Here is a 25,748-nt window from a genome sequence, read left to right as displayed (position 1 = left end):
CCACAGCTGTCTGTCCGTCTATCTCAGAGCTCTATCTATTGAACCATCTATTATGGTAATAAAAACAATAAATAAGATACGAGTACTTAAATTTTTCAAAATACTAAAAATAAAAGAGGGTGATCAATTAATATACAAAATCGCTATATTTCAGAGTTTTTCCCTTTAACTATTAATTAGCTGACTCGGCAAATCTATTTATCAAATATATTTCATATAATATATTTTATATCAAATATTATGATAAATAGATTTTGAGGCGGTACAAAGTATGCTGGGTCAGCAGCAGTAATATATATTTTTCTTGATAAATTATTCGATCTTACTTATCAATTGGTCTTTTGGGTTCAAGGACCGACTGTTTGACGTTTGATCGTTACACTGAGGTGTTAATTTGTTATTTTTTATACTTCCATAAAACTCATAGCGAGACTAATTAGAGTAGTAATATATTTTTAAAATTTTTAAAAGACATAAGTAGGTATATGTTTCGTTCGAAAAAAAGATTTATAAGCGTATCCAAAAATATGCGGCATAAAAGACGCGGCCAGGATGGTGGCGATCGGTATTCCAGTATATTTAATATTCTAAGTATAAACACACTTAGATAGTAAGTTTTTTTATAATATAGGAGTAGCAGACGAGCATGCAGTCCACCTAATCGTAAGTGGCTACTGCCGCCCATGGACATCTGTAATCAACTCCGGATACGATTAGATATTCCTACCTGAGGTCGGCCATAGATGCACCCCTACCCCTGAGGACTAAGCTGGAACGCCGCGGAAATGTGTTTCTCCCTTACCACACCCTGCACCAGAACACGACAGCGCTTAACACTGCGGTTATGAGGCAGATATAGGTGTGGCGGTTGTGCTGCCGGAGTCGAACCAAAAAAGGTTCTACCACCTTCAAAGTATCATTAGGCTGATCCCATTGGCTACTAACGTTGGAGCAACTGGTAGCCTTAGCGACAAAGTTTAACGCGACTGTCTTAGTTGCTCGGCGACTTTCTAGTAGCTTATGCATCGATAGATAATCGACTTTTCGAATAAAATTAAATATTATACAAACAAGCAGTATGCGACAAAAGTAAAAGTAGCGCAACTATCGCTCATTCAATAGTCGCGATTGAGTGGTCAGCCTTAATGGTGTATATTATTTGACACTAAAATAATTCAATTAACTTGCAACGCCTACAAAGGAAATATCGGTTTAATTTTCATGTGATTAATGCTTACACAATTATAAATTATAATTGAAATTAATAAACCAAATTGTTGGTTAAAAGATAATACGTACGCATTTAGTTTTTTATATCCTTGACATAACAGGAACTTACCATCAAGTTAATAAGATACATTGAATTGGAATGTATGTTTGTGGTTTATATATATTTTTAAATACCATTGGACTTACTATGAGTCGATTTAAAAAGGTGGTATAATCAGTATGGTTCGACCGCGGAGGTCGTCATAAACCGGTCACTGTCCTGCTGGGCACGGGTCTCCTCTCAGAATGAGAAGGATTAAGCCATAGTTTACCGCGCTGGCCGAGTTCGAATTGGTAGACTTTACCTTTGAGATTTTTTAAAAATATCTTTTAGGTATGCAAGTTTTCTCACGATGTTTTTCTTAACCCTTAAAGCAAGTGATAAATAATTTGTAATACACAGATAACTTTGAGAAATCAGAGGTGTGTGAGAGGTTATCACTGACCGCGGAGGTACCACCGCCCAAATTATTTCTAACGTGGAAGATATGGATGCCGACTGACTTTCATTTGAGGTTATCGTCATAGACCTCAGGAGCAATAACGCATCAGTGATCGGCTTCAGGAAGAATCCCAGTTCTACGTGGATGTTATAACACCCCAGAGAAGAGAAGTCCTACCTAAGATTGATCGCAAGTGCATTGACCCTGAGGGCTAAGTTGAAACGCCTCCAATAAGTACATTCTTCTCACAACGCCCTTCATACCTGAACACTGCAGTTTAAGTATTAATGATAAAAACTCAAAGGTTCCCGAATGAATTCGTCGTCAGTCGTCAACTAGCTAATAGTTGCAGTACTACCTTCAGTTTCACACTTCACCAGGAAATCTGTTAAGGTTAATCACTGTCCACGTTGAGTTACTAAAAAGACGTTGTCCATATACATTATTATGCATCCATATTTTTTTTTATGAGGTGAAACCTTCAAAAGGTACCCGGTACCGTGGGAGTGACACAGCGTTATGTGGGATTTTAACCGCACCAAAAACCTCCCGTGGGTTTCCACGGAACGGAAGGAACGCAACCGGAGTCCTCTTAGCGTGTTGCCCCGTCGGGCTCCGCCCGGGTGAGCATGTCGCTCGCCACACCGTCTAGCGTGCACGACGGTATGCGACCACACATACCGCCGTTCTTTCAGGGTCGCTTGCACAAGCTCCTACTCTTGCCACTCGCAACTCCGGAAGTTCCCGTATAGGCGTCTCTTATGACAGGCAGGGGATACCCTGGGCCTTATTCTAGTTCCGGAACTGAACCCGTTAAATCGCTATACACGACAAATATGTACGGCGTGGATCGTGGGCACGGCGTACACGCACGACGCATGCAACTTGTTCGAAATGTCGGCAAAACGAAATTAAAAAACCGCGTATCTTGAGTACCCGTTATATCTATATAAAAACGCGCCGTTATATATAATATTTGCCCGCGGCTTCGCTCGCGTTACGAAGTAATATTTTCATCCCCTTGGGGGTAGAATTGATCAGAATCCTTTCTTAGCGGATGCTTACGTCATAACATCTACCTGCATGCCAAATTTCAGCCCGATCCTTCCAGTGGTTTGGGCTGTGCGTTGATAGAACACTATGTCAGTCAGTCACCTTTGAGTTATATATATATATATAGATGTTTTTCTTCCTTTCTAATAATAAGCAAGTAATACATTGTGAATACGGACATCACTTTAAAATCTTAAAGGCTAAGATTCGAACTTAGACCCCTGATTTATGTGTCATGTATAGATTGTAAAAATAATATTAACTTACCTCACGAAAATAATACAGATTTGATGCTGCATTATACAAGAAAAAATCCTTACTTTCTTCCGGTTTGTGTCACTAAACACTTGTACTCTGTTAAGTGTACTTAAAACAATTAAATTAAGGAAATAGTAATTGCTAAGTAGACATCATAAGGGTTCCGTGTCCAATGGGGAAAAACGAAACCATATTACTAAGACTCCGCTGTCTATCTCAGGGCTTTATCTCCTGAATCGTTATAGACAGATATTTTAAATATTTACAGAGTATGTGTAATAGTGGCCACTATAACAACAAATACTAAAAAAAAAAATGCAAATACATGGAGGTCGCCATACTAGAAACCGCTATTTTCCGACGTCTTTCGCTTTATCTACTTAACCGTAATAGGTAGACAGTTCAAATTTTCACAATGTATTTACTTCCACGCCTGCTATTTTAATACTATAAAATATATAAATACTAAAAATAACAAAATATAAATGAAATTGTTGGTGGTAAGGAACCCATCATTATCATCATCATCATCAACCCATTACTGTCCCACTGCTGTGCTCCACACTCCATAGTCCACCGCGCTGGCCAAGTGCGTATTGGTAGACTTCACATACCTTTGAGATTTTTTTTATAAATCTCTCAGGTAGGCAGGTTTCCTCACGATGTTTTCCTTCACCGTTTAAACAAGTGGTAATTAATTTCTAATACGCACATAAATTTGAAAATCAGTAAGGAACCCTCCGTGTGCAAATTCGACTTGCACTTGGCCAATTATTTTTTCTTAATGAGTCCATATTGCGTACCAATGCCATTGCCAATGCCAATACCATCAAGCGGTTAAACCCTGTATTCAAACTGAATAAGGCATATTATTGTTTGTTAGTTATGGTTCATAATGGCTATTAAACCTCTTGAACCAGTTTTGACTGTAGTTAATGGTTTAAAAAATTTGAACTATTTATTGGCACAAAAATGTTCAATAAAGTGCATTAAGTATAGTATTGTTGCAATGATAAAGACATATTACGAATAACTACGATAAAATGTAGTTATTGTCTGAGTAAACAAATATAATTAAGTAGTTGACCCGGCAAACTTTGTACCGCCTCAAAATCTATTTATCAAATATATTTCATATAAAATATAGCCTATGTTACTCGTGGTTAATGTAGCTTTAGAATGGTGAAAGAATTTTTAAAATCGGTCCAGTAGTTTTTGAGCCTATTCATTACAATCAAACAAACAAACAAACTTTTCCTCTTTATAGTATTAGTATATATTAATATATAATATTGATTATAAAATACATTACATTATGACTCTATTTATTGTAAGTGCTATGACATGTGGAGATTTACATATTTGTGCCTATAAGCCAAATGTGTAAACTTGTTTATATTTGAACGAAAGTTGTCTCATAATCGGTCTAGTCGTTCTTAATACTCGGCTTTTCAGGCAGACAAAGTTTAAAATGAAGAGGTTATCACGGTTTTGTATGATTTTCGTACGGTCGTGTAAACACACTGAAACCTTTCGTGTTTTATAAGGGTAGGTCCTTACCCAGTTACCTTTATCAACACACAGACCCCTGTGTGTGTTGATAAGGGTAACTGTATGCTCCTTTGCTCCATCAATCTTAAAAACAAATTATCTAAAGAAATCAGTTTGAAAATGGCGTTTGTGAAATTTATAAAATGCATCCATTTAATTTATTTTAGGTATACTCATGAGAACATTGCATTCGATAAATTCACTGCAGTTATTTCACGACTATTCCGTATTGAAATATTTTAGTTCATTTTATCTTTTATTCACGCTGTTCCGCAGTTTACTTGAAACTAGTATTTTCTGTTATAAATGTTATTGGAATTATAGTTGACTAGACAGACGCACGGCTGTGCTACACCAAGTTCCGGGAACGCAATTTCCGGGGACGACCCGCGTGGCGGAGCGGCCACCATACCGGTCTGACGGGCAAAGGGTCCCGGGTTCGATCCCCGGCCAGACAGATATCTAAATGACGAATTTATATTTCTGTTTCTGGGTCTGGGTGTTTGTGTATTTGTCTATGTGTGTGTCCATGGCACCCACGACACAGGGAATCCTAGTGTGGGGCTGTGAGTGTAGAAAGCGTTTATTTATTTATTTATTATTTGTGGCTAAAAATTCAGTCGTGTTAATAATAAAGAAATTGACACCCCAAAAAAATCTAATATGTAAGTAACACATTTATTGATTATAAAATCTGAACTTTTCAGTGAGCTACAATTGATAGCTGTTTCTTACAAGTAACCGATGGTATTTGTTTGACCACATTTACATTACAAAGTCCTTCCAATATATTTCGATCTGAACCAGTTACAACGACTTTCGTTTTTTGACACTCGTTTTAATTCAGGAAAAATCACTTAGTCTTAAAAAAGGACACCAAAAACCGAATTATTCGAATCAAAAAATTAGACCTAAAATTATTTGCGTATCTTAAGTCTCTGCTGCACGGTATTTTTTGCAATGTGCATTTTTTGAAATTATTTCAAATATTTACAGTATCGTCGTCACAACATCACAGTCCTACTGTTCAGAAAGAGTTTCCTCCCAAATTAAGGGCTACCTCGCTGGCCAAGTGGCATGTAGGACATGTATAATTTTTTTGTATAGAACTCATATAATTAAAAGAATTAATAAAATCAATCGACAACAAAACCAATATTACTATATGTTTTAAACTCTCGGAAAGAAAAGTTTGTATCCGGGGCAAGGACAAAGTGGATTTCGTTTCGTAAGGCCGGCCTGAGATGCTTTGCTACCTCTGAGGACTAAGTTCCCTCTGATATGTACTCGTATGTCTCCCTTACCACATGCTTCTAAGTGGAACACAGCAGCGTTTATTACTGTTGCTATAAAACAGAAACAAGTGTTACTGTGTTGTCTCCTGAGACAAACCGTGAAGTGTTCGACCACCTTCAAATTATTTTTAACTGTGTATAAATAATCTGATGTGGCTAAAATTTATACGACTTAAAATTATATACCTCACATACATGCACGTACATACAAGTCCTTGAATTGACATTTAAATATCAGTTTAGTTGCATTTCGATGTTATTTATAAAGAAACTTCGGAAAAACGAAGAAAACATATGTGGGACTATTAAACGTGCTCGAATAGTATTTTATTTCCCAGTTAATAAATAGTATAAAAATATTTATTACATTTTAATATCTACTTAATAATGCTCTAACATTGGCAACTAATACGATACTAGCCATTTTTTGTTGACGAGGGGGAAACCTTCAAAAGGTACCCCGTGCCGTGGGAGCGCACTAAAACCCCCCCGGTGGCCGTCCTCGGCGCTGTGTAGAGGACTCCGGGATCTAAGCGCAGTGCCCTGTCGGGCTCCGCCCAGGTGAGCTTGACGCTCGTCACACCGTCTGGTGTGCACGACGGTATGCGACCACACATACCGCCGTCCTTCCCGGGGTCGCTGGCCGGGTGGTTTGAGCTCCCACTCTTACCGTCCGCAGCCCCGGAAGCCCCCTTTTACAACATGCAGGGGATACCGTAGCCCTATTCTGGTCCCGGAACTACAGGGACAGTGGATGCTTAAGCCCTAGGTTCAACTTAACGTAGATAATCATATACGGTTATGCAGTTACCACTTAACGTTAGATTGCATACTCGAAGCTTTTTGTCTACTTCTTATTCTATAAAAAGTTTGTAAAATCTTTGGCTTCTAAGAAATGTTATAAAGCAGTAAATGTGTCTGTTGTATTTCTTTTGATCAGCAAAAAACAACCAAATAATAAAATCTATTCATCGTAACCATTTCAATGACCACAATGATAAATGATAATTTATCAACAAAAAGCGTGTATCATTAAATAAAATAACCCCAAAAAATGAAACACTTCATTAAAACCATTCAGTTGCACAATCCTATAGTTTTTGTTAATTATTTGTAGAACACATTTGTAAAAACATTGCGCAAACAAAGGAAATTAAAAAACGATCATATATCTATCTCTCCATGACGACATTTATTAATATATTTTCCAATCTTATTAATGTTTCTAAAATTCCATTATATTTAATTAAAACGTCAATATAAGTATTTGACCCTAGTTGAACCTGGTTGACCTGGGTTTCTAGGTGGTAGAACCCTTTGTGGGAAGGTGGTAGAACCCTTTGTGGTTTGATTCCGGCGGCACCACCGCCACACCTATTTCTACCTAATAACAGCAGTGTTAAGCGCTGCTGTGTTCCGTTTTGAAGGGTGTGGTAAGGGAGACAGACTTATCCGAGGCGTTTCAGCTTAGTCCTCAGGGGTAGCGGCGCATCTGTGGCCGACCTCAGGTAGGAATATTTAATCCTATCTGGGGTTAATTACAGATGTCCATGGGCGGCAGTAGCCACTTACCATCAGGTGGACTGCATGCTCATCTGCTACTCTTATATTATAAAAATAAAACCATGGTACCATGAGCTTCACCATGGTGAGCCACACCTCACCATGGTGGAGCTCAACGGGGCAACACTCTTAGGGGACTCCAGTTGCGTTGATGTGATGATAAAATTCTAATTATAAGATTTAAACATCTTTTATCAAAATAATTCCGCGCGATTTTTGTTTTTGAAGGTAGAACCCTTTCTGGTTCGACACCTTTTTCTGCCTATTAACAGAAGTGTTAGCGCTGGTGTGTTCGGGTTTGAAGGGTGGCGTAAGGAGGCATACTTTTCGGAGGCGTTCAAGCTTAGTCCTCAGGTGTAGCGACGCATCTGTAGGCGACCTTGTAGTAATATGTAATCGTACCTGGGGTTGATTACAGATGTCCATGGGCGGCAGAAGCCACTCACTATCAGGTGGACTGCATGTTCGTCTGCAACTCCTATATTATAAAAAAACTCTAAGAAACAGGCAAAAATTGATTTACAATATAGATATATAACAAAAAGATATGCATTATGCCAGCATGATGGTTATAAAGAAAAAAGATACGAGTACAAAGACAGAGTGATGTTATGATGAGCATGTTGCAATTTTTTGCCTTTTTTATATATTCGTAATGATTACAAATTACAATATTTCGTATTGTTTTTTATTGTTACTAATCTATCATCATCATTATCCCATTATCGTCTCACTGCTGGGAACGGGTATTTTTCAAAAGTGTTGAGCTCATAGCTAACGCTGGGCAAGTGAATATTGATATACTTTGAGAATTACAAGGATAATTTTAAATGTTTTTTTCTCAATGCATGTTTTCACAATAACTCTATTGCAACTGATAATAAGTGGCTACTGCCGCCATGGAGTCTGTAATCAATCCTAGAGAAGACAGAATCCTACATCAGCCACAGATACGTTGCTAGGAGAGTAAGTTGGACCGACTCCGAAAAATACCTTTCTCTAAACACATCAGTACCCTTACCATGAGTTTTTAAGTTTTGGCAAATATGACTGTTTTGGTATTTGTTTACGTTTTTGTCCATACAAATTCCAATCAGCGCCCCTAGCGGATAGTATCCGAACAATAGTGCCAGTAACGTAACATTAAACGTCTAAATTGACAAAATGGCACTTTATGTTTTGTCTCTCCTTTTTGCGAACATGTGAGGCAGACAAAAAGACTTGAGCACTTACTTATTGTTACGGTTACTCAGTCTACTGAAGCAAATGGAACAGAATAATGAATTGAGTAAATGTAACGTAAAAATGTGGGATGTTTTGAAAACTCATGGTAAGTGTACACACACGACAGTCTTCAAACTAATCTAACAACTTTGTAAAATAAAAAAATAAAGCTTGCCCGGGTGGAAGTTCCATTTTCTAAGCTTAGCGACTGAGAAGTCCGGTGCTGTTATTATGCATCTATCACGAAATCAAAATTGTCGAAATAGCTCTGCTACTCCTATCACAATTACACGTCCAACTATAGTATAGTTGGACGTGTAATTTAAGCCGTATATATAAAGTGTACATAATTATGAGAGTTTTTGACGCCGATTTAAAAGTACTGAAAGGCATAGTATCTACATTTAATAGATTTTTTACTCGAATGCGTATGCTTTTCGACAATGCGTAGTATTATACCTACGTCTTATTCTTTGGCAAGCCCTACAATCTAAACGGCTTGACGTATTTTAATATATGAATTGTCCTTAAATTCGTCTTGTCGTCGGTTTGTTTTAAGGGAAAGGGAAAATCACGTGTAATTTATTAAAATCCCGTGGGAATATAAGAATAAGAATGTTGAATTGAATATTTTTTACCCCAGGTAAAGCTGCGGACAGAAGTTAGTGTATTAATACAATTACTCGTTAGTGCTGCCCCCGACATATGAGCACAGTATAAGGATATACAGTAATTTAACTCGGCCCTGACCTTGAATTAGATACCTACGGTTGCGCTGGGCACGGTAACGCGTTAGGGCTGCCTGCCTACAGTTTTTTAATTACATCTGCATACTTGACTTTCTTTTTAATTTTTTGATTGTAAATGTTGTATTTTTTTATTTAAACAAATGAATGCTATAGTTAATTATATAGAAAGTGTTGAATGAAAATGCATGTTATGTTTCTTAATATGTATATATTACGTAATAAAAACTATTCTTATAATTGGGTACTTGACAGTTACAACAATAAAATATGAAATATGTTCGACATGATAGCTTATAAATTAACACAAATTATGCAAAATTTAGTTTAAATATTTAATAATAATTTTAATATAATCTATACTCCGATTCATAATTGGGTGTCCAAAATGTAAACAAAGGTGTTGACCTATCAAGAAAATACTTTTCAAATGGTAGTTTCTTATTTTTGACGATCTTAAAATAATACAACAATAATAAAATATTGATCTAAATAAATTAAGATCAATTCTCATTTTCTAATATTTATATTACCTCATTCAGAATAGTCCCTCGGCGGCATATCGCGCGAACAAACGGGTGCCGAAAGGCTGCTAAGCCACGCCCTAAGCCTTTGTTGCGCCGCGCGACGACGAATAAATACGACGCGTGCGTTGTGCAAGCAAGCCCTTCGTTTATCAACAGTTTCGAGTTTTATTTTGCGCGGGAATAATAAAAGTTGTAAATTGGTCGAAGAAATAAACGCTAAATAAACGCTTTCTACACTCACAGCCCCTCATAGGATTCCCTGTGTCGTGGGTGCCATGTACACACACATAGACAAATACACAAACACCCAGACCCAGAAACAGAAATCTAAATTCATCATTTAGACATCTGTCTGGCCGGGGATCGAACCCTGGACCCTTTGCGCGTCAGACCGGTATGGTGGCCGCTCCGCCATGCGGGTCGTCTGATATAGTTTTATTCTATTAATTTAGAAGAGGGATAACCTCAAATAACAAACTAACACCTGTCTACTGAACCAAAATTACAACAATAATACGTATTTTTTTAAATATCAAATTATATTAATTAAAAACTAATCTAATTTAGTAGTAGTAGTACCTAGTAGATTAAGTATCTAGTATTAACATAAAAATCATTGTAATTGTCTTACCTTTCGGAGTTTCCAGGCAGTTTAAAAAATGTTATATCTGGATGTGTTATTGATGAATTGAAGCAACTAAAAACAGCACAATATAGTCTATAACTTTTCTTCGCCATATTATTCATGAAACAAAAAAATATACTTCTAAAAAAACCGTCACATCACCCGCTCGTCACCGTGGCACATTCACGACACTGCGTGTACCGAGTGTTTACTTACCTCGAGGCGAGTAGGCGTGGCTTGCGTTTCGTGCGTTTGTATGAAGATAAAATACTGTATATCCTTATACTGTGATATGAGTGTGTTGTAATGCAGTCATTATTAAAGAGATTTTGACATTTGTAACCTATTATCTAGTCACTTATATGTCAAATTCAATGCCAAAATAATCGTTTAATACTCAGGTTTCGGTTCAGTACCCTTAGTATGAGTTTTTACGTTTTTACAAAAATGACTGTTTTTGTTTTTGTTTACGTATTTCCCATATATTTCCCACAGTTCTGATACAATCCGCTAGGGGCGCTGATTGGAAATGTATGGGCAAATACGTAAACAAATAACAAAACAGTAATTTTTGTAAAAACGTAAAAACTCATACTAAGGGTTTTCGTTCGGATTGTAAGTTCGACGTGTATTTGGTAACCACGATTGGTTAAAGGTCTATGAAAAGAAAGAAAAAAGCATAGTTATGCATGTATTTTGCAATTTGAACATTGCATTTTGATGACTATTCATAAAAAAAAAAATTGGCCAAGTGCAAGTCGAACTCGCACGCGGTGGGTTCTGTATCACCAACATTATCATATTTTTTTCATTTCTTAGTATTTTTTATTATAACAGCCACTGAAATAAATATATTGTGAAAATTTGAACTGTCTACGTATTACGATTCAATAGGTAAAGCGAAAAACGTTGAGAAATAGCGATTTCTTGTATGGAGAACCTTATTTACTTTCAACTTTTTTACTTTTAGTATTTGTTGTTATTAGTGGCCACCTTTATACATACTCTGTAATAATTTCACGTGTATGTCTATTACGGTACAGGAGATAGAGCCCTGTGATAGATGGACGGAGAGACAACGAAGTCTTAGTAATAGGATTTCCGTTTTTACCTTTAGGATACGGAACCCTAAAAACGGTTCTGTTATATGTTTTTACTGTGCAATAAATACGCCAATACACATAGGCGTTTAACTTAAGGTGCTCATGGTGGAAGGTCCAAAGTAAAACAATTATCATCAACCCATTACTGTCCCACTGCTGGGCACGGATCTCCCCTCAGAATGAGAAGGATTAGGCCATAGTCCACCGCGCTGGTCAAGTGCGTATTGGTAGACTTCACATACCTTTGAGATTTTTTTTTATAAATCTCTCAGGTATACAGGTTTCCTCACGATGTTTTCCTTCACCGTTTAAGCAAGTGATAATTAATGAGTAATACGCACATAAATTTGAAAATCAGAGGTGCGTGCCTGGGATTTGAACCTTGGACCCCTCGATCGATAGGCCGCGTTTCTTAACCACTAGGCTATCACTGCTGATCAAGTAAAACAATAAATAGTAAAAATTGGTTAATTGTAAGTTGGTTGAAGAAGATGGAATTGAGGTTTAACGTTTACTAAATAACCACCGACTCACACATGACAGCTTTAATATATTTTTAGATTATTTATAAGCTAAACAGTTAATGTTACAGCTTTTGTTTAGCTTAGTTTTAAGTCTGCAACGAGCTTAAATACTAATTTAGAGAGCGGTGGGTAGAACGTAGTATTGATTGCATTCGTACCTACTATCACCGCTTGTACTGGCAACGCCAATCAGGTACTAGTGAGTGGGAACTCGGATTTTTAATTTTTTGCGACTCTAAGAGATTTTGGTTTAATTATACACATATTACACAATAAACGATATTGTCTATTTCTGTTCTGAACTTGGCTGATACACTACCGTGTGTCTATATTCGTCCCCTCCCTATGAGAAAAAGCGGAACATACATTCACATCATGTGTATTTAAGATTAATACTGACATTTAAACTTATAAATTACGATGCCAGTAATGATAGCGATAGCAGTGATAGCCTAGTGGTTAAGAAACGCGGCCTCTCGATCGAGGGGTCCGAGGTTCAAATCCCAGGCACGCACCTCTGATTTTCAAATTTATGTGCGTATTAGAAATTAATTATCACTTGCTTAAACGGTGAAGGAAAACATCGTGAGGAAACCTGCATACCTGAGAGATTTATAAAAATAAAAAACTCAACGGTATGTGAAGTCTACCAATACGCACTTGGCCAGCGCGGTGGACTATGGCCTAATCCTTCTCATTCTGAGAGGAGACCCGTGCCCAGCAGTGGGACAGTAATGGGTTGATGATGATGATGATGATGATGAATGATAGCGTGATCTTAATATCCTTTTTGTGGAAACATTTACATTAAATGATCCTTCCTGGTCTTTTGTTTGCATTCAGATTCTTGGTAATAAACAATGAAATTAATTTATGTATCTCTATCATTAAAAGAGGTGCACCTTTGTAGAGGAAATAAATCAGAGTTAATGTTGATAAATGTGTAAACGGTTTGCATAATTTCGAAAGATTTGAGAAAATTCACGGACCATTTTGGGCGCTTTTCCTGTCGCGCGTGTGCGCTCACTGCTGTCTCTTCGCAACTGGTATTGCAAATGTTCATAGGCGACGTTGACTACTTTCCATCAGGTAGCACGTCTGCTTTATCGTTAGGCTCAAATATATAAAAAAAAATGTAAGTTGAATGCATGCGTGTGGGAAGCGTGTGCGGACGTAAACACGAGCGACAGGAAATATGCCCTATCATAGTGCCATAAACCAAAGCGAAGGCAGTTTTCAACGAAATGGTAATTTTGTTAAATTTACATGGAATCTTCAATTTGAAAGGTTTAGTACAATTAGCACACATTTGGGGAAAGCTGACGGGATGAGGTTTGACGAATTAGAGAATGACGGGTAGATGTGGGAAGCATTGAATAATATGTCTATCCATTATTTAACCTTTAAATAATGATAGATAGATCACGTTGGCTATGACGTGACGTGGACTCTGATTAGTGATAAATTAAAATTATTAAAATTCATCACTTCATGTTAATTTTAATATCCAATAATTAATAATATTTATTTGCTTACGAGGATTAAATCTAAAATAAGAAAAACGTCAACAGATTAGATTAGATAAAGTTAATCATCATAAGCTAAGAAGGTAAAATATCTCGAAAAAAGACAATGGGCAGGCGTATGCATGTACAAAACATATCCCTTGGCCTAATTGATACCTTAAAGGCTCACTTAGAAGTAATTACCGCCCAGATGAAAATTAATAATCAATTATATATAGAACAATGGCGCTACCCAAAGCGATCACAAATGCGTTGCTATTCCGGAGGACACATGATCAACTCATATGTAAGGCAGTCAGTTGAAACGTCGTATATAATTAAGTATGCTGACATGATGATGCTGATGCTAACTAGTGTGTTTAGAAGTCATGACATTGTCATGCGTGGTTGGAGTAGCGAAACATGCATTTATGATATAAACGTGACAGGGTATGACGGGGTGTGACGGCAGTCGGTAATCGACTTATAATTGTCAAGAATTACATGATATGTTCCGAGTAGAATTGTAATTGCAATTACACTTGAGAGGATTTTCGTCAGAGCATAATTGGTATCGTTCGAGTCTAATTATTCGCACTGCTCTTTGTAATTGAAGCATGTATGTGCAAATAATAATAACTTTCCGATTTTAAACATTGCAGTTAAAGAAAATAGATATATGAGTGATACTGAAAAAAAGGAAGGTGAACCAATGACTCTCTGGCACCAACTTTGGTAACTATGACCTTAAACTTTGTTTTTCTTATTAATGCCTCCAGACGCATAAACACACACATATTCAGTCTCTGTCACATATACATATGTGTGCAATAAAAATAATTGTAAAATTAAAGATCGTGTAAAGATTTCGTTAAATGTCAACTGGTGTAATCTTGTATGTCATGTATCTATTTCTGTGTATGTACAAGTATGTACTCGTAATATACATACTTCAGAATAAAGTTGATGTCGTGTCTTATGGTATGAATGAATTGATTCTCACTAAAAAGGACTCACTCTAAGCCATGGGCATAGCATATAGTTATTATACTTGTAGAGTAAGGAAACAACACTGAGTATGTTTAAAAGTAGTAGAACCCATTGTACTCGTAGACACCGCCGCCTCACCTATTTATGTCTTATAACAACAGGGTTATGCGCTGCTGTGATTTGCTTTGAAGGGCGTGGCAAAATCGTAATAAGGTTAAATAAATACGGTAGATTATAAAATAAAATAAACATGAATTGGTAACATTATATTTGTCCATAACACTTACAACTATATTTACAAATAACGTAACAATACATTGCACAAACTTACTTAATAACAATTTGTATGTACACGTTAAATGTTTAATTGGCTTATTAGGTACAAAGTTTAATTTATAAATAGTAGAACTTCGGTCTTACTGACTTGGATTTGAGTACCTTAAAAATAACTGTTAGCATAAATCCAAGAAAATAAATATAATTTTGAAGCATGGGCTATGGATACCTGTATCACTGTATTGACATTTAAAATGTTAACTTCAAAAACTCTCTTAGAATTCATTAATGTAATGCTCGTACTATTTATAAATTTACGACTGAAAAATTAAACAATTGCTTGAGACAGATCCCAATGGCAATATCGCAAAGTGTATGTTAACAGTTTGACCAAGGCTTTACTATTAAAACATATGTATTTTATGTATACCACTGATTGAGTTGTGATATCAAAACATGTGTAAGATATTTTCGAAAACACGATTGATTATAAATGTGATTGAATATTAAAGGGAAATTTAATGTTAATGAATATGGAACTCTTTTATATGGATACAAATGCTTAGAGCGCTTGTCCTGTCGCGCATGTTGACGCTTCCCTGTGCTTAACACCCGCACGCGTGCCTACTTTTTTATATAATATGGGAGTAGCATACGAGCACGCAGTCCACCTGATGGTAAGTGGCTACTGCCGCCCATGGACATCTGCAATCAACCCCCAATACCCTTCAAACCAAAACACAGCAGCGCTTAACGCTGCTGTTATAAGCCATAAATAGGTGTGGCGGTCGTGCCGCCGAAGTCGAACCACAAAGGGTTCTACCACCTTCATATGCAATGCAGTACATGCGTGCCTACTTCATAATCCTATGCAGTAGGCACGCATGCACTGCATTGCGCATGTTTCCTACGCACACTTCACGGGTCGCGTGAGACTGCAGCGCGTTTGAACATGTAGGACACAGTTGCCAACTTAGGGGTTTTCCCCCCAGATTTAGGGGGTAAATGAGTGGTATGGGATTTTTCTAGGGGTTTTATATGTCTAGGGGTATTTTTAGGGGTTTTGTAAAGGCGCGGCGAGCAAAAAAAAAAAAAAAAAAAAACGGGAAAAAACGTGTCATAAGCTTGCACGGCGTCCAAAACAAACATGTTCTGAGCCGGCACGGCGGGGCTAAAAAAAAAAAAAAACGGGAAACGGGTCATAAGGTGGGCACGGCATCCCAAAAAAAAGTGTAATATATTTTTAGGGGAATTTTCAAATAATTAATGCAATTATAGGGGGTTTCGACTTCAGTTTAGGGATAAATATTTTTGAGAGTTGGCAACACTGATGTAGGACATATCTGCTGAGCCAGTGGGACAAGCGTGCGGGAGTAAACACGCGCGACAGGAAAGGCGTCCTGATTTGTATTCTAAAAGTATTCCTTATAATTTACTTCGTTAATAATGAATTAATATTTAGTTATTTTAAGATTGTTTACTGTTTTTCTTTTAAGTGTTTAATTCCGTTACAGCACTGAATAAAATAATTAAATAGATATTGATCGTAACTATTAGTAATGATGGTAATAACATTTTTAATAGTGATTACTAGTCAATAGCTTTATATCCATGGCAAGGCTATCAGTGTTATATAAAATGTAATAAAACGCAATTTTAATTACATGGCTATGTCGTTAATCTTTGTTGTTATTTACAATAACTTAAATAGAACAAATAAAGACTTCTTTATATCTATAAACAATGATCGTGTTACACATGGCCCGTGGCGTAGAAAATAATTCTTTTCTTTGTAATATTTTAATAGACACAGTCGAGTCTGCACAGTTGTGTTACGGTAAGCGGAATATGTCAATACATATTGTATAGAGAATACTTTTTGTCTGCCACGGTACGCGTCTGACACGCTCTATGTCTGTAGATGTAGATAATCCTAATTGGCCATCGTCTTTAAAATATTTGTTGAACCGTGTCGTGTAGTATACACATTGCGTGAGTCCCTGAATGTCGTGGACGCACAGCTGTGCGTCTAGATGTAGATGTAAAGAAACCATAATAGCTTTAAAAATAATTAAAAAAAACACAGTCGTATTTTAATTACAATGAACATCTTTTGTCGAATTTTGTCGGGCAGTTTCTGCATAAGTATTTGATAGAACAGAGACGCTTTTATTTTGAAAACGATTTAGCAAATTGGCAATGATAAGCACTCTCGCTTTTTATATGTTAACTTAGTACAGAATTTTATCTTTTTAATAGTGTTATTACATTATCATATTTATTGTAACGAGAACAAGAAAAATGAAAAAAGAATTTAATAATTAAGAATCAATTCTACTGTTTCACTTACGACACAATAACTTTAATGTGTAGGTATGTCTGAGTGTCTGTAGTATTTTATTATAACTATAAAACTGATTAACCCATTTTAATTTAGTTATTATTCTATGCAAATTGGCTTGATAAAGTGTCTTCTGATTAAAAAACATTTGAAGCAATCCCAAGCTCTTTTCTAGTTGGAGTCAGGGGTTCATTTAATTTCAAATTTACGTTTTCTTGTATGAAACTGTAATTTTTTTATATATGTGGATACATTTCTATAAAATATTATAGTAACTATACATATGCGTACGTATAAGTATGACAATGTAATACGACCTAAACACACGATATATACTTTCCCAATACCTAACAAAAAATGTATGGCACTACATGACGATATATAATTTAATGTACCTACTCAAAGACTTAAGTATATATTACTATCAAATAATCCATTACATACAGATATTTTTTGTATTATATAATATAGACAAATTTAGAGAACTTATTGTTTACCTATGTATTATGTATTATTCGGATAATTACAATTTTATAACGTTTAGTTGATCTTTATAATAGCTAGTTATTAGTTCATGTCTACCTGTCTAAATATTTATTTATTTAGACGAGAAAACATCTATTAACATATAAAAGTGGCAGTACCCTTCGAATAATGTAATGATTATATTACATCTATCTATTTTAATAACAGTATTTTTATAGTATTTACAGAATTATATACAATTCGTCATTCCTATAACATATAAACTATCCACATATTTGGATCAAATTAAAGCAACACATTTTACCTAATGTCTATGTTCGTGGCGGTCCTTGAGCCTGGTAATACTCAGTTAAATCTATATTTACAGTTCCTTCCAATATTCGTAGTGCTACCTCTTTTTCCGATTCAACCAGTCTTGTTTTATCATGTCCGCACCCTTTTCCCCAATCATTATGACTGCAGCGTTCGTATTTCCACTAACGATGGTAGGCATTATGCTAGCATCAATCACTCTAAGTCCTTCAATGCCATGCACCCTTAATCTCGGGTCTACCACAGCCTGCGGGTCCCAGGACGGCCCCATTTTAGCAGTACCACTTTGGTGATATATCGTCATACTTATCGTTCGCACTTGGCATTCGATGTACTCATCTGACATAAATTTGTGCTGCTTACAATTTGGCAGAGGCTTCATGTGCAGTCTCGACCCGAATTGCTTGAAAGGAGAGGCCTCTGCTACTTTTACAGCTATTTTGATGCCCTCCACAAGTCGCCCTACATCTATAGCGTCCTCGTGATAACGTGGGTTCATGATAGGATAATCGAAGGGATTTGAGCTTTTTAATCGCACGTAACCTCGTGTGTTTGGTCGAAGTAGTAGAGGCATTATAGTCCACGCATCTTTATTTGCTATTGGCCTGTATACAGTGTCATACACTTCATCGGTGAGACCTAAGATTTTTCTTACGATTTGACCGTTGTCGGAAGAGAAGGACGCCGGTGCCATGTGGAATTGAATGTCTGGCCACAAACCAGAACTGTTTGCGTATTTTGTGTTGACAAATGCAATACCTTCTAATCCGCCTAATGTTGTCATCGGACCTCTTTCGTTTATGACATAATTCATAGTTACAGGAAATGCTTGGAAGCGGTTTTGGACGATTGCAACGGGTTTATCGACTAGAAATGTCAATCCTCCAACACCGACGTGGTCTTGTAAGTTTTCACCAACGGGCAAATCCTTCAGAACTTTTATTCCAACGTCTCTCAAATGATTCGCAGGTCCCACACCTGATAACATAAGCAGCTGTGGACTATTTATGGCTCCAGCTGATAGTATCACCTCTTTTCTTGCATAAACGACTCTTTTTACGCCGTGCCTTACATATTCAACGCCGTACGCCTTCATTGTCACAGGGTTGATTAATATTCTCGTCACTTGCGTGTTAAGGGATATGTCTAAATTTCTGCGTGTTCGAACAGGCCTCAAGAAAGCCTTGGCGGTACTGCATCTAGATCCACGTCTGATTGTGCCTTGAGCTATCATGAACCCAGTTTGAATTTCACCATTGATGTCTCTGTTCTCGTATCCAATTTCTACTCCAGCTTCGACGAACGCAGCGACTAGTGGTGTCCTCCAGGGTGCCTCTTGTACCGTCAAATATCCTCCTCTTCCATGATACTTGCTTTTAGCTAAGTACGGATTCCTGTTGTCTTCTGACTTGATGAAGTACTTAAGCACGTCTCGATATCCCCAACCAGGGTTGCCGAACGACTCCCACTGGTCGAAGTCTAATCGATTTCCACGTACGTATATCATGTAGTTGAGGACACTTGAGCCACCGAGGACCTGGAATATATAGAAAGACAAAATGTTAATACTTTTTAATACAGCGAAAATTCACAAATCGTAAATAATTTTAGTAGTAAACCCTTATTTATGTGTCAGACATGAAGTAGAAGACAGTGATATATAAGCTGATTTCGGTTGTATAGGAACATGAGAATAGCAGTTCTTGTAAAGGAATACATATTTATGCCCTACCTAAGTTGTTCTTAGGCAGTAGTGGAAAGCCCTAGTAGGGGGTAACGTAAACCTAAAACACAAGTTTTAATTTAGTTTTGGATGACGACGGGTCATGTAGTTAATAAAACAGTACGCTATTTCTCTGTATGAATATACACCATCGTCGACCCATTATTGTGCCCCTGAGAAAAAGAAGGATTAGGCCATAGTCCACCGCGCTGATTTAGTGCGAATTGGTAGACTTCACATACCTTTGAAAAAATTAATAATTAATTTCTAATAAGCACATTGAAAAGTCAGAGGTGCATTTCTCTCTCGATCGAGAGGCCAACCACTGGGCTATCCGCTGCTTATATGTAGTAATATACTATACTAAAGATACTCATACCTTGCCTCTCGGCCAACTGCACCTGTGTTTCTTGAAGCCGAGGCAGGCGTACGCGGTGGGCTCGGTCTTGTATTGCCAGTCCAGCTTCGTTAGTTGCAGGTAGCCCGCTAACGAAGGGACGTCCGTGATCTCGTTCTCGTCTGGACCTGGAATCAGTTGGAAATCACTTGATCAGATTGTGTATTTGAAGAACATGAGTGAATATCTTGCTTTGAATACAGATTAAATGGTTAGTCATTATTAACGTGCAAAAATCTGTCGATAACAGTTATTTTTTTTTGGGAAGAAGATAAATTTTATTATTTATATGTTTGTAGGTGAAGGAACCCTCTGTGGTTCGATTACGAAGACAGTACGGCCACACCTATTGCTGCCGAATAACACCAGTGTTAAGTGCTGCTGGGTTTTGGTTTTAAGGCTGTGATAAGGGAGACGTACTTTTTTTAGGCATTTTAGTTTAGTCCTCAAGGGTAGCGGTGCATCTGTGGCCGACCTCAGGTAGTAATCTAATCTTATCTGAGATTGATAACAGATGAGCGGGAGTAGCCAATTACCATAAGGCGGACTGCATTAGTCGTTTGCTAACTGAAAAAAAAATGTTTACATACCGCTTTCCAACAAGAGCAAGTTCCAATTCTTGACTTCAGTCAACCGGTTTGCGACAACAGCGCCGGCGGAACCTCCACCAACGACGATGAAGTCGTACTCGTTCTTTGGGTCCTTATCCAGGACCCTGGCTTCGGGGTCGTACGAGCTGTAGTTGTGGTACGTGAGAGCACCCAGCAACAACGGTATTAACCACAGTCCCGTAACACTCACTGTCTTCAGAGCTGTTGACGCTAAAAGGACTTGGATACCCATCTTCGTTTTCCTTTTGTCGCTTCAGTATACTGACACTGTGTTTGTGTGTGACTTGGTATTCTTTGCTTGTGTGGTTTGTGTGACTAGTTGTGTGTTCGTGTGTGTCTGTGCCTGTCTGGTGGTTTGCTTCTTCGCATCGCTTTCTTCGTGACGGGTGGTGATCGCCGTCGCGCTGACATGTTAGGCCGCATTGCAGTCGCACGACGGAATACGCTTTGCGATTTCTTGTAGGACCTGGAATAGAATGGGTGGTAAAGTTATTAAAAGGATAAGACATTGTGTTACAAATTATCACTATGTTTATTGGGTGCAATGGGCGTGTAATTTTTAAATACGCAAAATAAGGATATTTTTCAAGATAAATAATTATTACAATTTCCTGTTGTAGGTTTCTGACAAAGAAGTAATATAATCACATAGATTAGTAAAGATACTTCGCCGCCTTGGAATTGAATGAGGCCACAAACGGCTTATTATTAAGTTATTTTTTTGAATTCTTGACAAATAAAAACATTTTTAGAGAACATTTACGAATAAATACTTATACTGCGTAATTTACATAATAAATAAATAATTATTTCAAATATTTTAGCGACATTTTAGCATGGAGACGTGGCAAAACTTTTTTACGCAACTATTTCAATTGTCAAAACTGGTTACATTTTCTTGTTAGGAGTGAGTAATCTTTATTAATCTATGTATAATCATGAAAACACCATCGCAAGAAAAGTAAATATTTTATGTCAGTATTAGCGTTTACGCTGTTATGGTAAGTATGGTAAATAGCGCCATCTACCGTTGAGTAGAACTAACTTATTACTAGTACTCAGTATTTTACCAATTTACAGAGCGAATCAACTCCTTTATATAAACATTAATTATAGTAAATTTGATACTGCTTTTTTATTTCCGTGTATTATTTAATCGCGCTTCGTTTATTTATTACATGTATATGCTACTTCGTAACACCTGTAGGTATTATTATAGCAACACGCAAAACATAAACATGAAGCGAATCAAGGGAATTGCATGTTTGTGTGTAATTAAGAAAATTCTTTACGAGTTAATTCACGACTTTAATTAATTAGCTATAGTAACGATGGATGGTAATTTATAAATGATTACGTTGTAGGTAATCAGTTAAGTAATTGTTTTTGCGTATTGAGGTCTATATTTGGGAGATTTATGAAATCTTTGAGTTCAAACTTTAAATTGAACTTTTTATTATTAATATGTTAAAACGACACAACATGAATTAATTACAAAAACAATAAAACTATAACTAAAATATAAAGAAATTCTTACTAAACTTTATGAAAACGACTTGAAGATTTGAGTATTATCTAACATTTTGATATATGCTTGAGTTTTTTTTCTGTGACTATGAGATAGAAAACGGGTATGCAGAATATCAGACGAGACAAGTAATCATTGGTAATTATGGAAATTGCTACATGAAGGTCGTAGAACCCTTTGTGGTTCGACTCCGGCGGCACCACCGTCACACCTATTCATTTACATTTCTGCCTAATAACAGCAGTGTTAGGTGTTGCTGTGTTCCGTTTTGAAGGGTGTGTTAAGGGAGACATACTTTTCCGAGGCGTTCCAGTTTAGTCCTCAGGGGTAGCGGCGGATCTGTGGCCGATCTCAGGTCGGAATATCTAATCCTATCTAAGGTTGATTACAGATATCCATGGGCAGCAGTAGCCACTTATCATCAGGTGGACTGCATGCTCGTCTGCTACTCCTATATTATAAAAAAAACTTAAGAAGTATCTTGGAACCCTACATATAAACATCCCTTGCCCATATCTGTTCCTACACTGCTTCACATTATTATATGACGGCACAGAAAAGTGGGTGAAAATGTATGCGAACTAAAATGAATGGAGTTTTAAAAATTTAAGTTTAATTTGAACATTTTATAATTATTATTTTTCTTTATTCACAGGTAAATCCTTGTTCAAGTATAAGCGAATAAAGAAGATTATTTATCAAAATTTCAGGTAAGATACATTAAATCATAATTGCCTATTTCAAAATGAAGAACCAGTGACTTAGTGACATATTAACAAATTATTCGTTTAATATTTTGATTTAATACCCTTCGAAATTTAATTGATTAAAACTATTAAAAGTGGTGTAAGACACCCAGTAGAAATGCTTTAAAAGCATCTGCAATCGACAATATACATAGCTGCGGTCAAACGCTCCAGCGTTTCGTTGTATGCTATGTATCGCGGGTTGTACCCCGCACATGACGCTCGATGTACTCGTAGTAACTGACCGCGATAAATGTCATGTACCTTTTTTTTCCTCTCGAGGGGGAAACCTTCAAAAGGTACCCGGTGCCGTGGGAGCGACATGGAGTTATGTGGAATTTTACCGTAAAACCCCCCGGTGGCCGTCCGCCGGCCGTGGCGTTTGGTGGAAAACTCCGGGATCTCCACCGGAATACAACCGGAGTCCTCCTGCCGCGATGCCCTTCTATCGGGCTCTGCCCTGGGGGAGCAATTAACGCTCCTCTCACATCCCCTGGTGATTACAGCGATAAGCGACCACACAAAACCGCTGTCCTTCCCGGGGTCGCTCCCACTTCCACTCTTGCCTTCCAGCTCCCACTCTTGCCGCCCGCAGCCACGGAAGCCTGTTTTTGTCGCCTCTTACGACAGGCAGTGGAATACCGTAGTCCTATTCTGGTCCCGGGACTACAGGGACAAAATGCTTAGCAGTAATGTAGCTAAAACGTACGTCTTCGATACCACGACTGAACGCAGCAAGTCGCCAAAATGTGATACAGTATCGACTATCGATGCAATTGCAAAAATACGGTACGCCGAAGCATAAAGTAGCAAGTCTGCAATGGATGCAAATCATGCTTATTATCACCTCCATTAGAAATAACAATTTGTTATGCATATTATTCAACTACCAAAGATTTAGAGCAGCAAAGGTCTAATTTATGTAATTCCTCCACTTCGGTTCGGTAACACTGAAAGAGATATCCTGATTCAGATTAGGTGTGTGAAAGGGAGAGAGGATGCATTTCCTAGTTGTGCGGAAGATATGATCTAATTTCTAGGCGCACTGAGCCAGCGACGCCCAAAGTTTAGCCTTTCAAATTATGTCATAGTTTTGTTACGAATTGTTATTCGCGCGGTAAAGCGGTTGACATATTATTTTGAAGCGCAAAGAGTTTAGATTCCTATTCTACGCCGTACCTAAATGAGTGTAGGGACAGTAGAGATGGTACCATCGCAATGCGTATATTTCTAGCATAAAATAGTTATTGTATTTTGGTGTATATTGTAGTATTTTCAAAGTTTCGAATGTTCGTGGCAAAATATAATGAATCCGGTTTCTATTAATTCTATTAATATTATCAAACCATTTTTCTTATAAATTAAAATTATAGTTCAGATAGTATTTTAAAGTTATTTTCTTGGGAAATAATAATGGGGTTATAATTATAAATTGCTTTTTATTAAAATAATAGTGTAAGACATTTAAAACTTAACCATTGTTAAAAATATTTTTTTTTAATTAAATAATAAATATTCGTGAAAGAAATGTCTTTAAAATACTAATTGGAGCTCAAATGGAATCTAACAATTTCAGTTTCCTTTACAGTTTGAGAATGGCTGCACTGAGCTGATCTCGTGAAAGTTTTCGATGACTATCGTTGACAATATTGTGTCACTGTTATTGTGACAAGATTAAAAGTAAACATACCGTCACTTCCCGGCATTTAAGATCAGAAATTGAAAGGTTAAAGTTTAAGTACCGCTGTTTCGATTAAACAGGAAGTAGTCAGGAAGGTCTTATACGAAAGATATGTCGACCGTCGCTGACGACAGATGGCGACAGTCGGCGACGATTGTTGCCGAAATGCGGAAGCAGTCGGTATTATACGAGTGTCAGTTTATGTCGAAGAACGCATAGGGCGACAGTCGACGACGATTTTTTTGTCTGGCGGCGACTGTTGACGACAGGCAGCGACAAACGGTGATTGTGTATTAGCTCACCGTGACTACGTAGTAACTATTAACGTTTATAAGGTGTGATTCAGATTTGACCCATATTTACTAATATAATTGGTATATAGATTGAATTCGACAAATAGATTTATGTCTATTTCTCGATCGATTTGTTTAAAGATAGCTACCACGATGAATCATATATCAATTGTTGTATTGTCTATTTGTTCGTCTATAAATTCATTACGTAAAGAGTTTGACGACCCGCCTGGCGGAGCGGTCACCATGTCGGTCTGACGCGCAGAGGGTCCTGGGTTCGATCCCCGGCCAGACAGATTTCTAAATGATGAATTTAGATTTCTGTTTCTGGGTCTGGGCGTTTGTGTATTTGTCTCTGTGTGTGTCCATAGCACCCACGATACAGGGAATCCTAGTGTGGGGCTGTGAGTGTAGAAAGCGTTTTTTTTTTTTTTTTTAGTTGAACTATTTTTGTCAAGTACGCAAATTCTGACGGGAGTTTGGTGACGTGCAACGAATCAACTTATTTTTTAGGGTTTCCTCGTAAAATTGAAAAACATGACCACACTCACAGCCCACATTAAGCCAAAGCGGAAGTTTGCTTATGACTAATAAACCAACGCATTGTTATATAGCAAAATACTAACATTTGCAATAAAGTTTGTTATTTCAAATATTATTACGCTTTAGGTAACGCGA

The 25,748-nt window shown here is 37.2% G+C and overlaps 2 protein-coding genes across 2 annotated transcripts in view; one reads left to right on the top strand and one right to left on the bottom strand.

Annotated features, from left to right (window-relative positions):
* Flo2 (flotillin-2) overlaps positions 1-25,748 on the top strand; it is a 398,911-nt gene that overhangs the window by 119,806 nt on the left and 253,357 nt on the right. The gene's annotated exons all lie outside the window — the stretch shown is intronic.
* The window catches only part of LOC140746306 (glucose dehydrogenase [FAD, quinone]), a 34,626-nt gene continuing 26,708 nt past the window's right edge, over positions 17,831-25,748 (bottom strand). Inside the window, exons 3-5 of the mRNA XM_073078412.1 lie at positions 20,802-21,288; positions 20,194-20,339; positions 17,831-19,628 (exon numbers count right to left, since the gene is read on the bottom strand). Of these exons, the coding sequence (XP_072934513.1) occupies positions 18,168-19,628; positions 20,194-20,339; positions 20,802-21,054 (1,860 nt within the window). The 5' untranslated portion in view covers positions 21,055-21,288 and the 3' untranslated portion in view covers positions 17,831-18,167. The remainder of the gene's footprint in view (positions 19,629-20,193; positions 20,340-20,801; positions 21,289-25,748) is intronic.

Source organism: Epargyreus clarus, unplaced genomic scaffold (assembly GCF_041222505.1).
Source record: "Epargyreus clarus isolate Ecla_fem2 unplaced genomic scaffold, WU_Ecla_fem_2.2 ptg000012l, whole genome shotgun sequence".
NCBI classification, from domain to species: Eukaryota; Metazoa; Arthropoda; class Insecta; order Lepidoptera; family Hesperiidae; genus Epargyreus; species Epargyreus clarus.
This window is presented reverse-complemented; position numbering and strand designations above follow the sequence as displayed.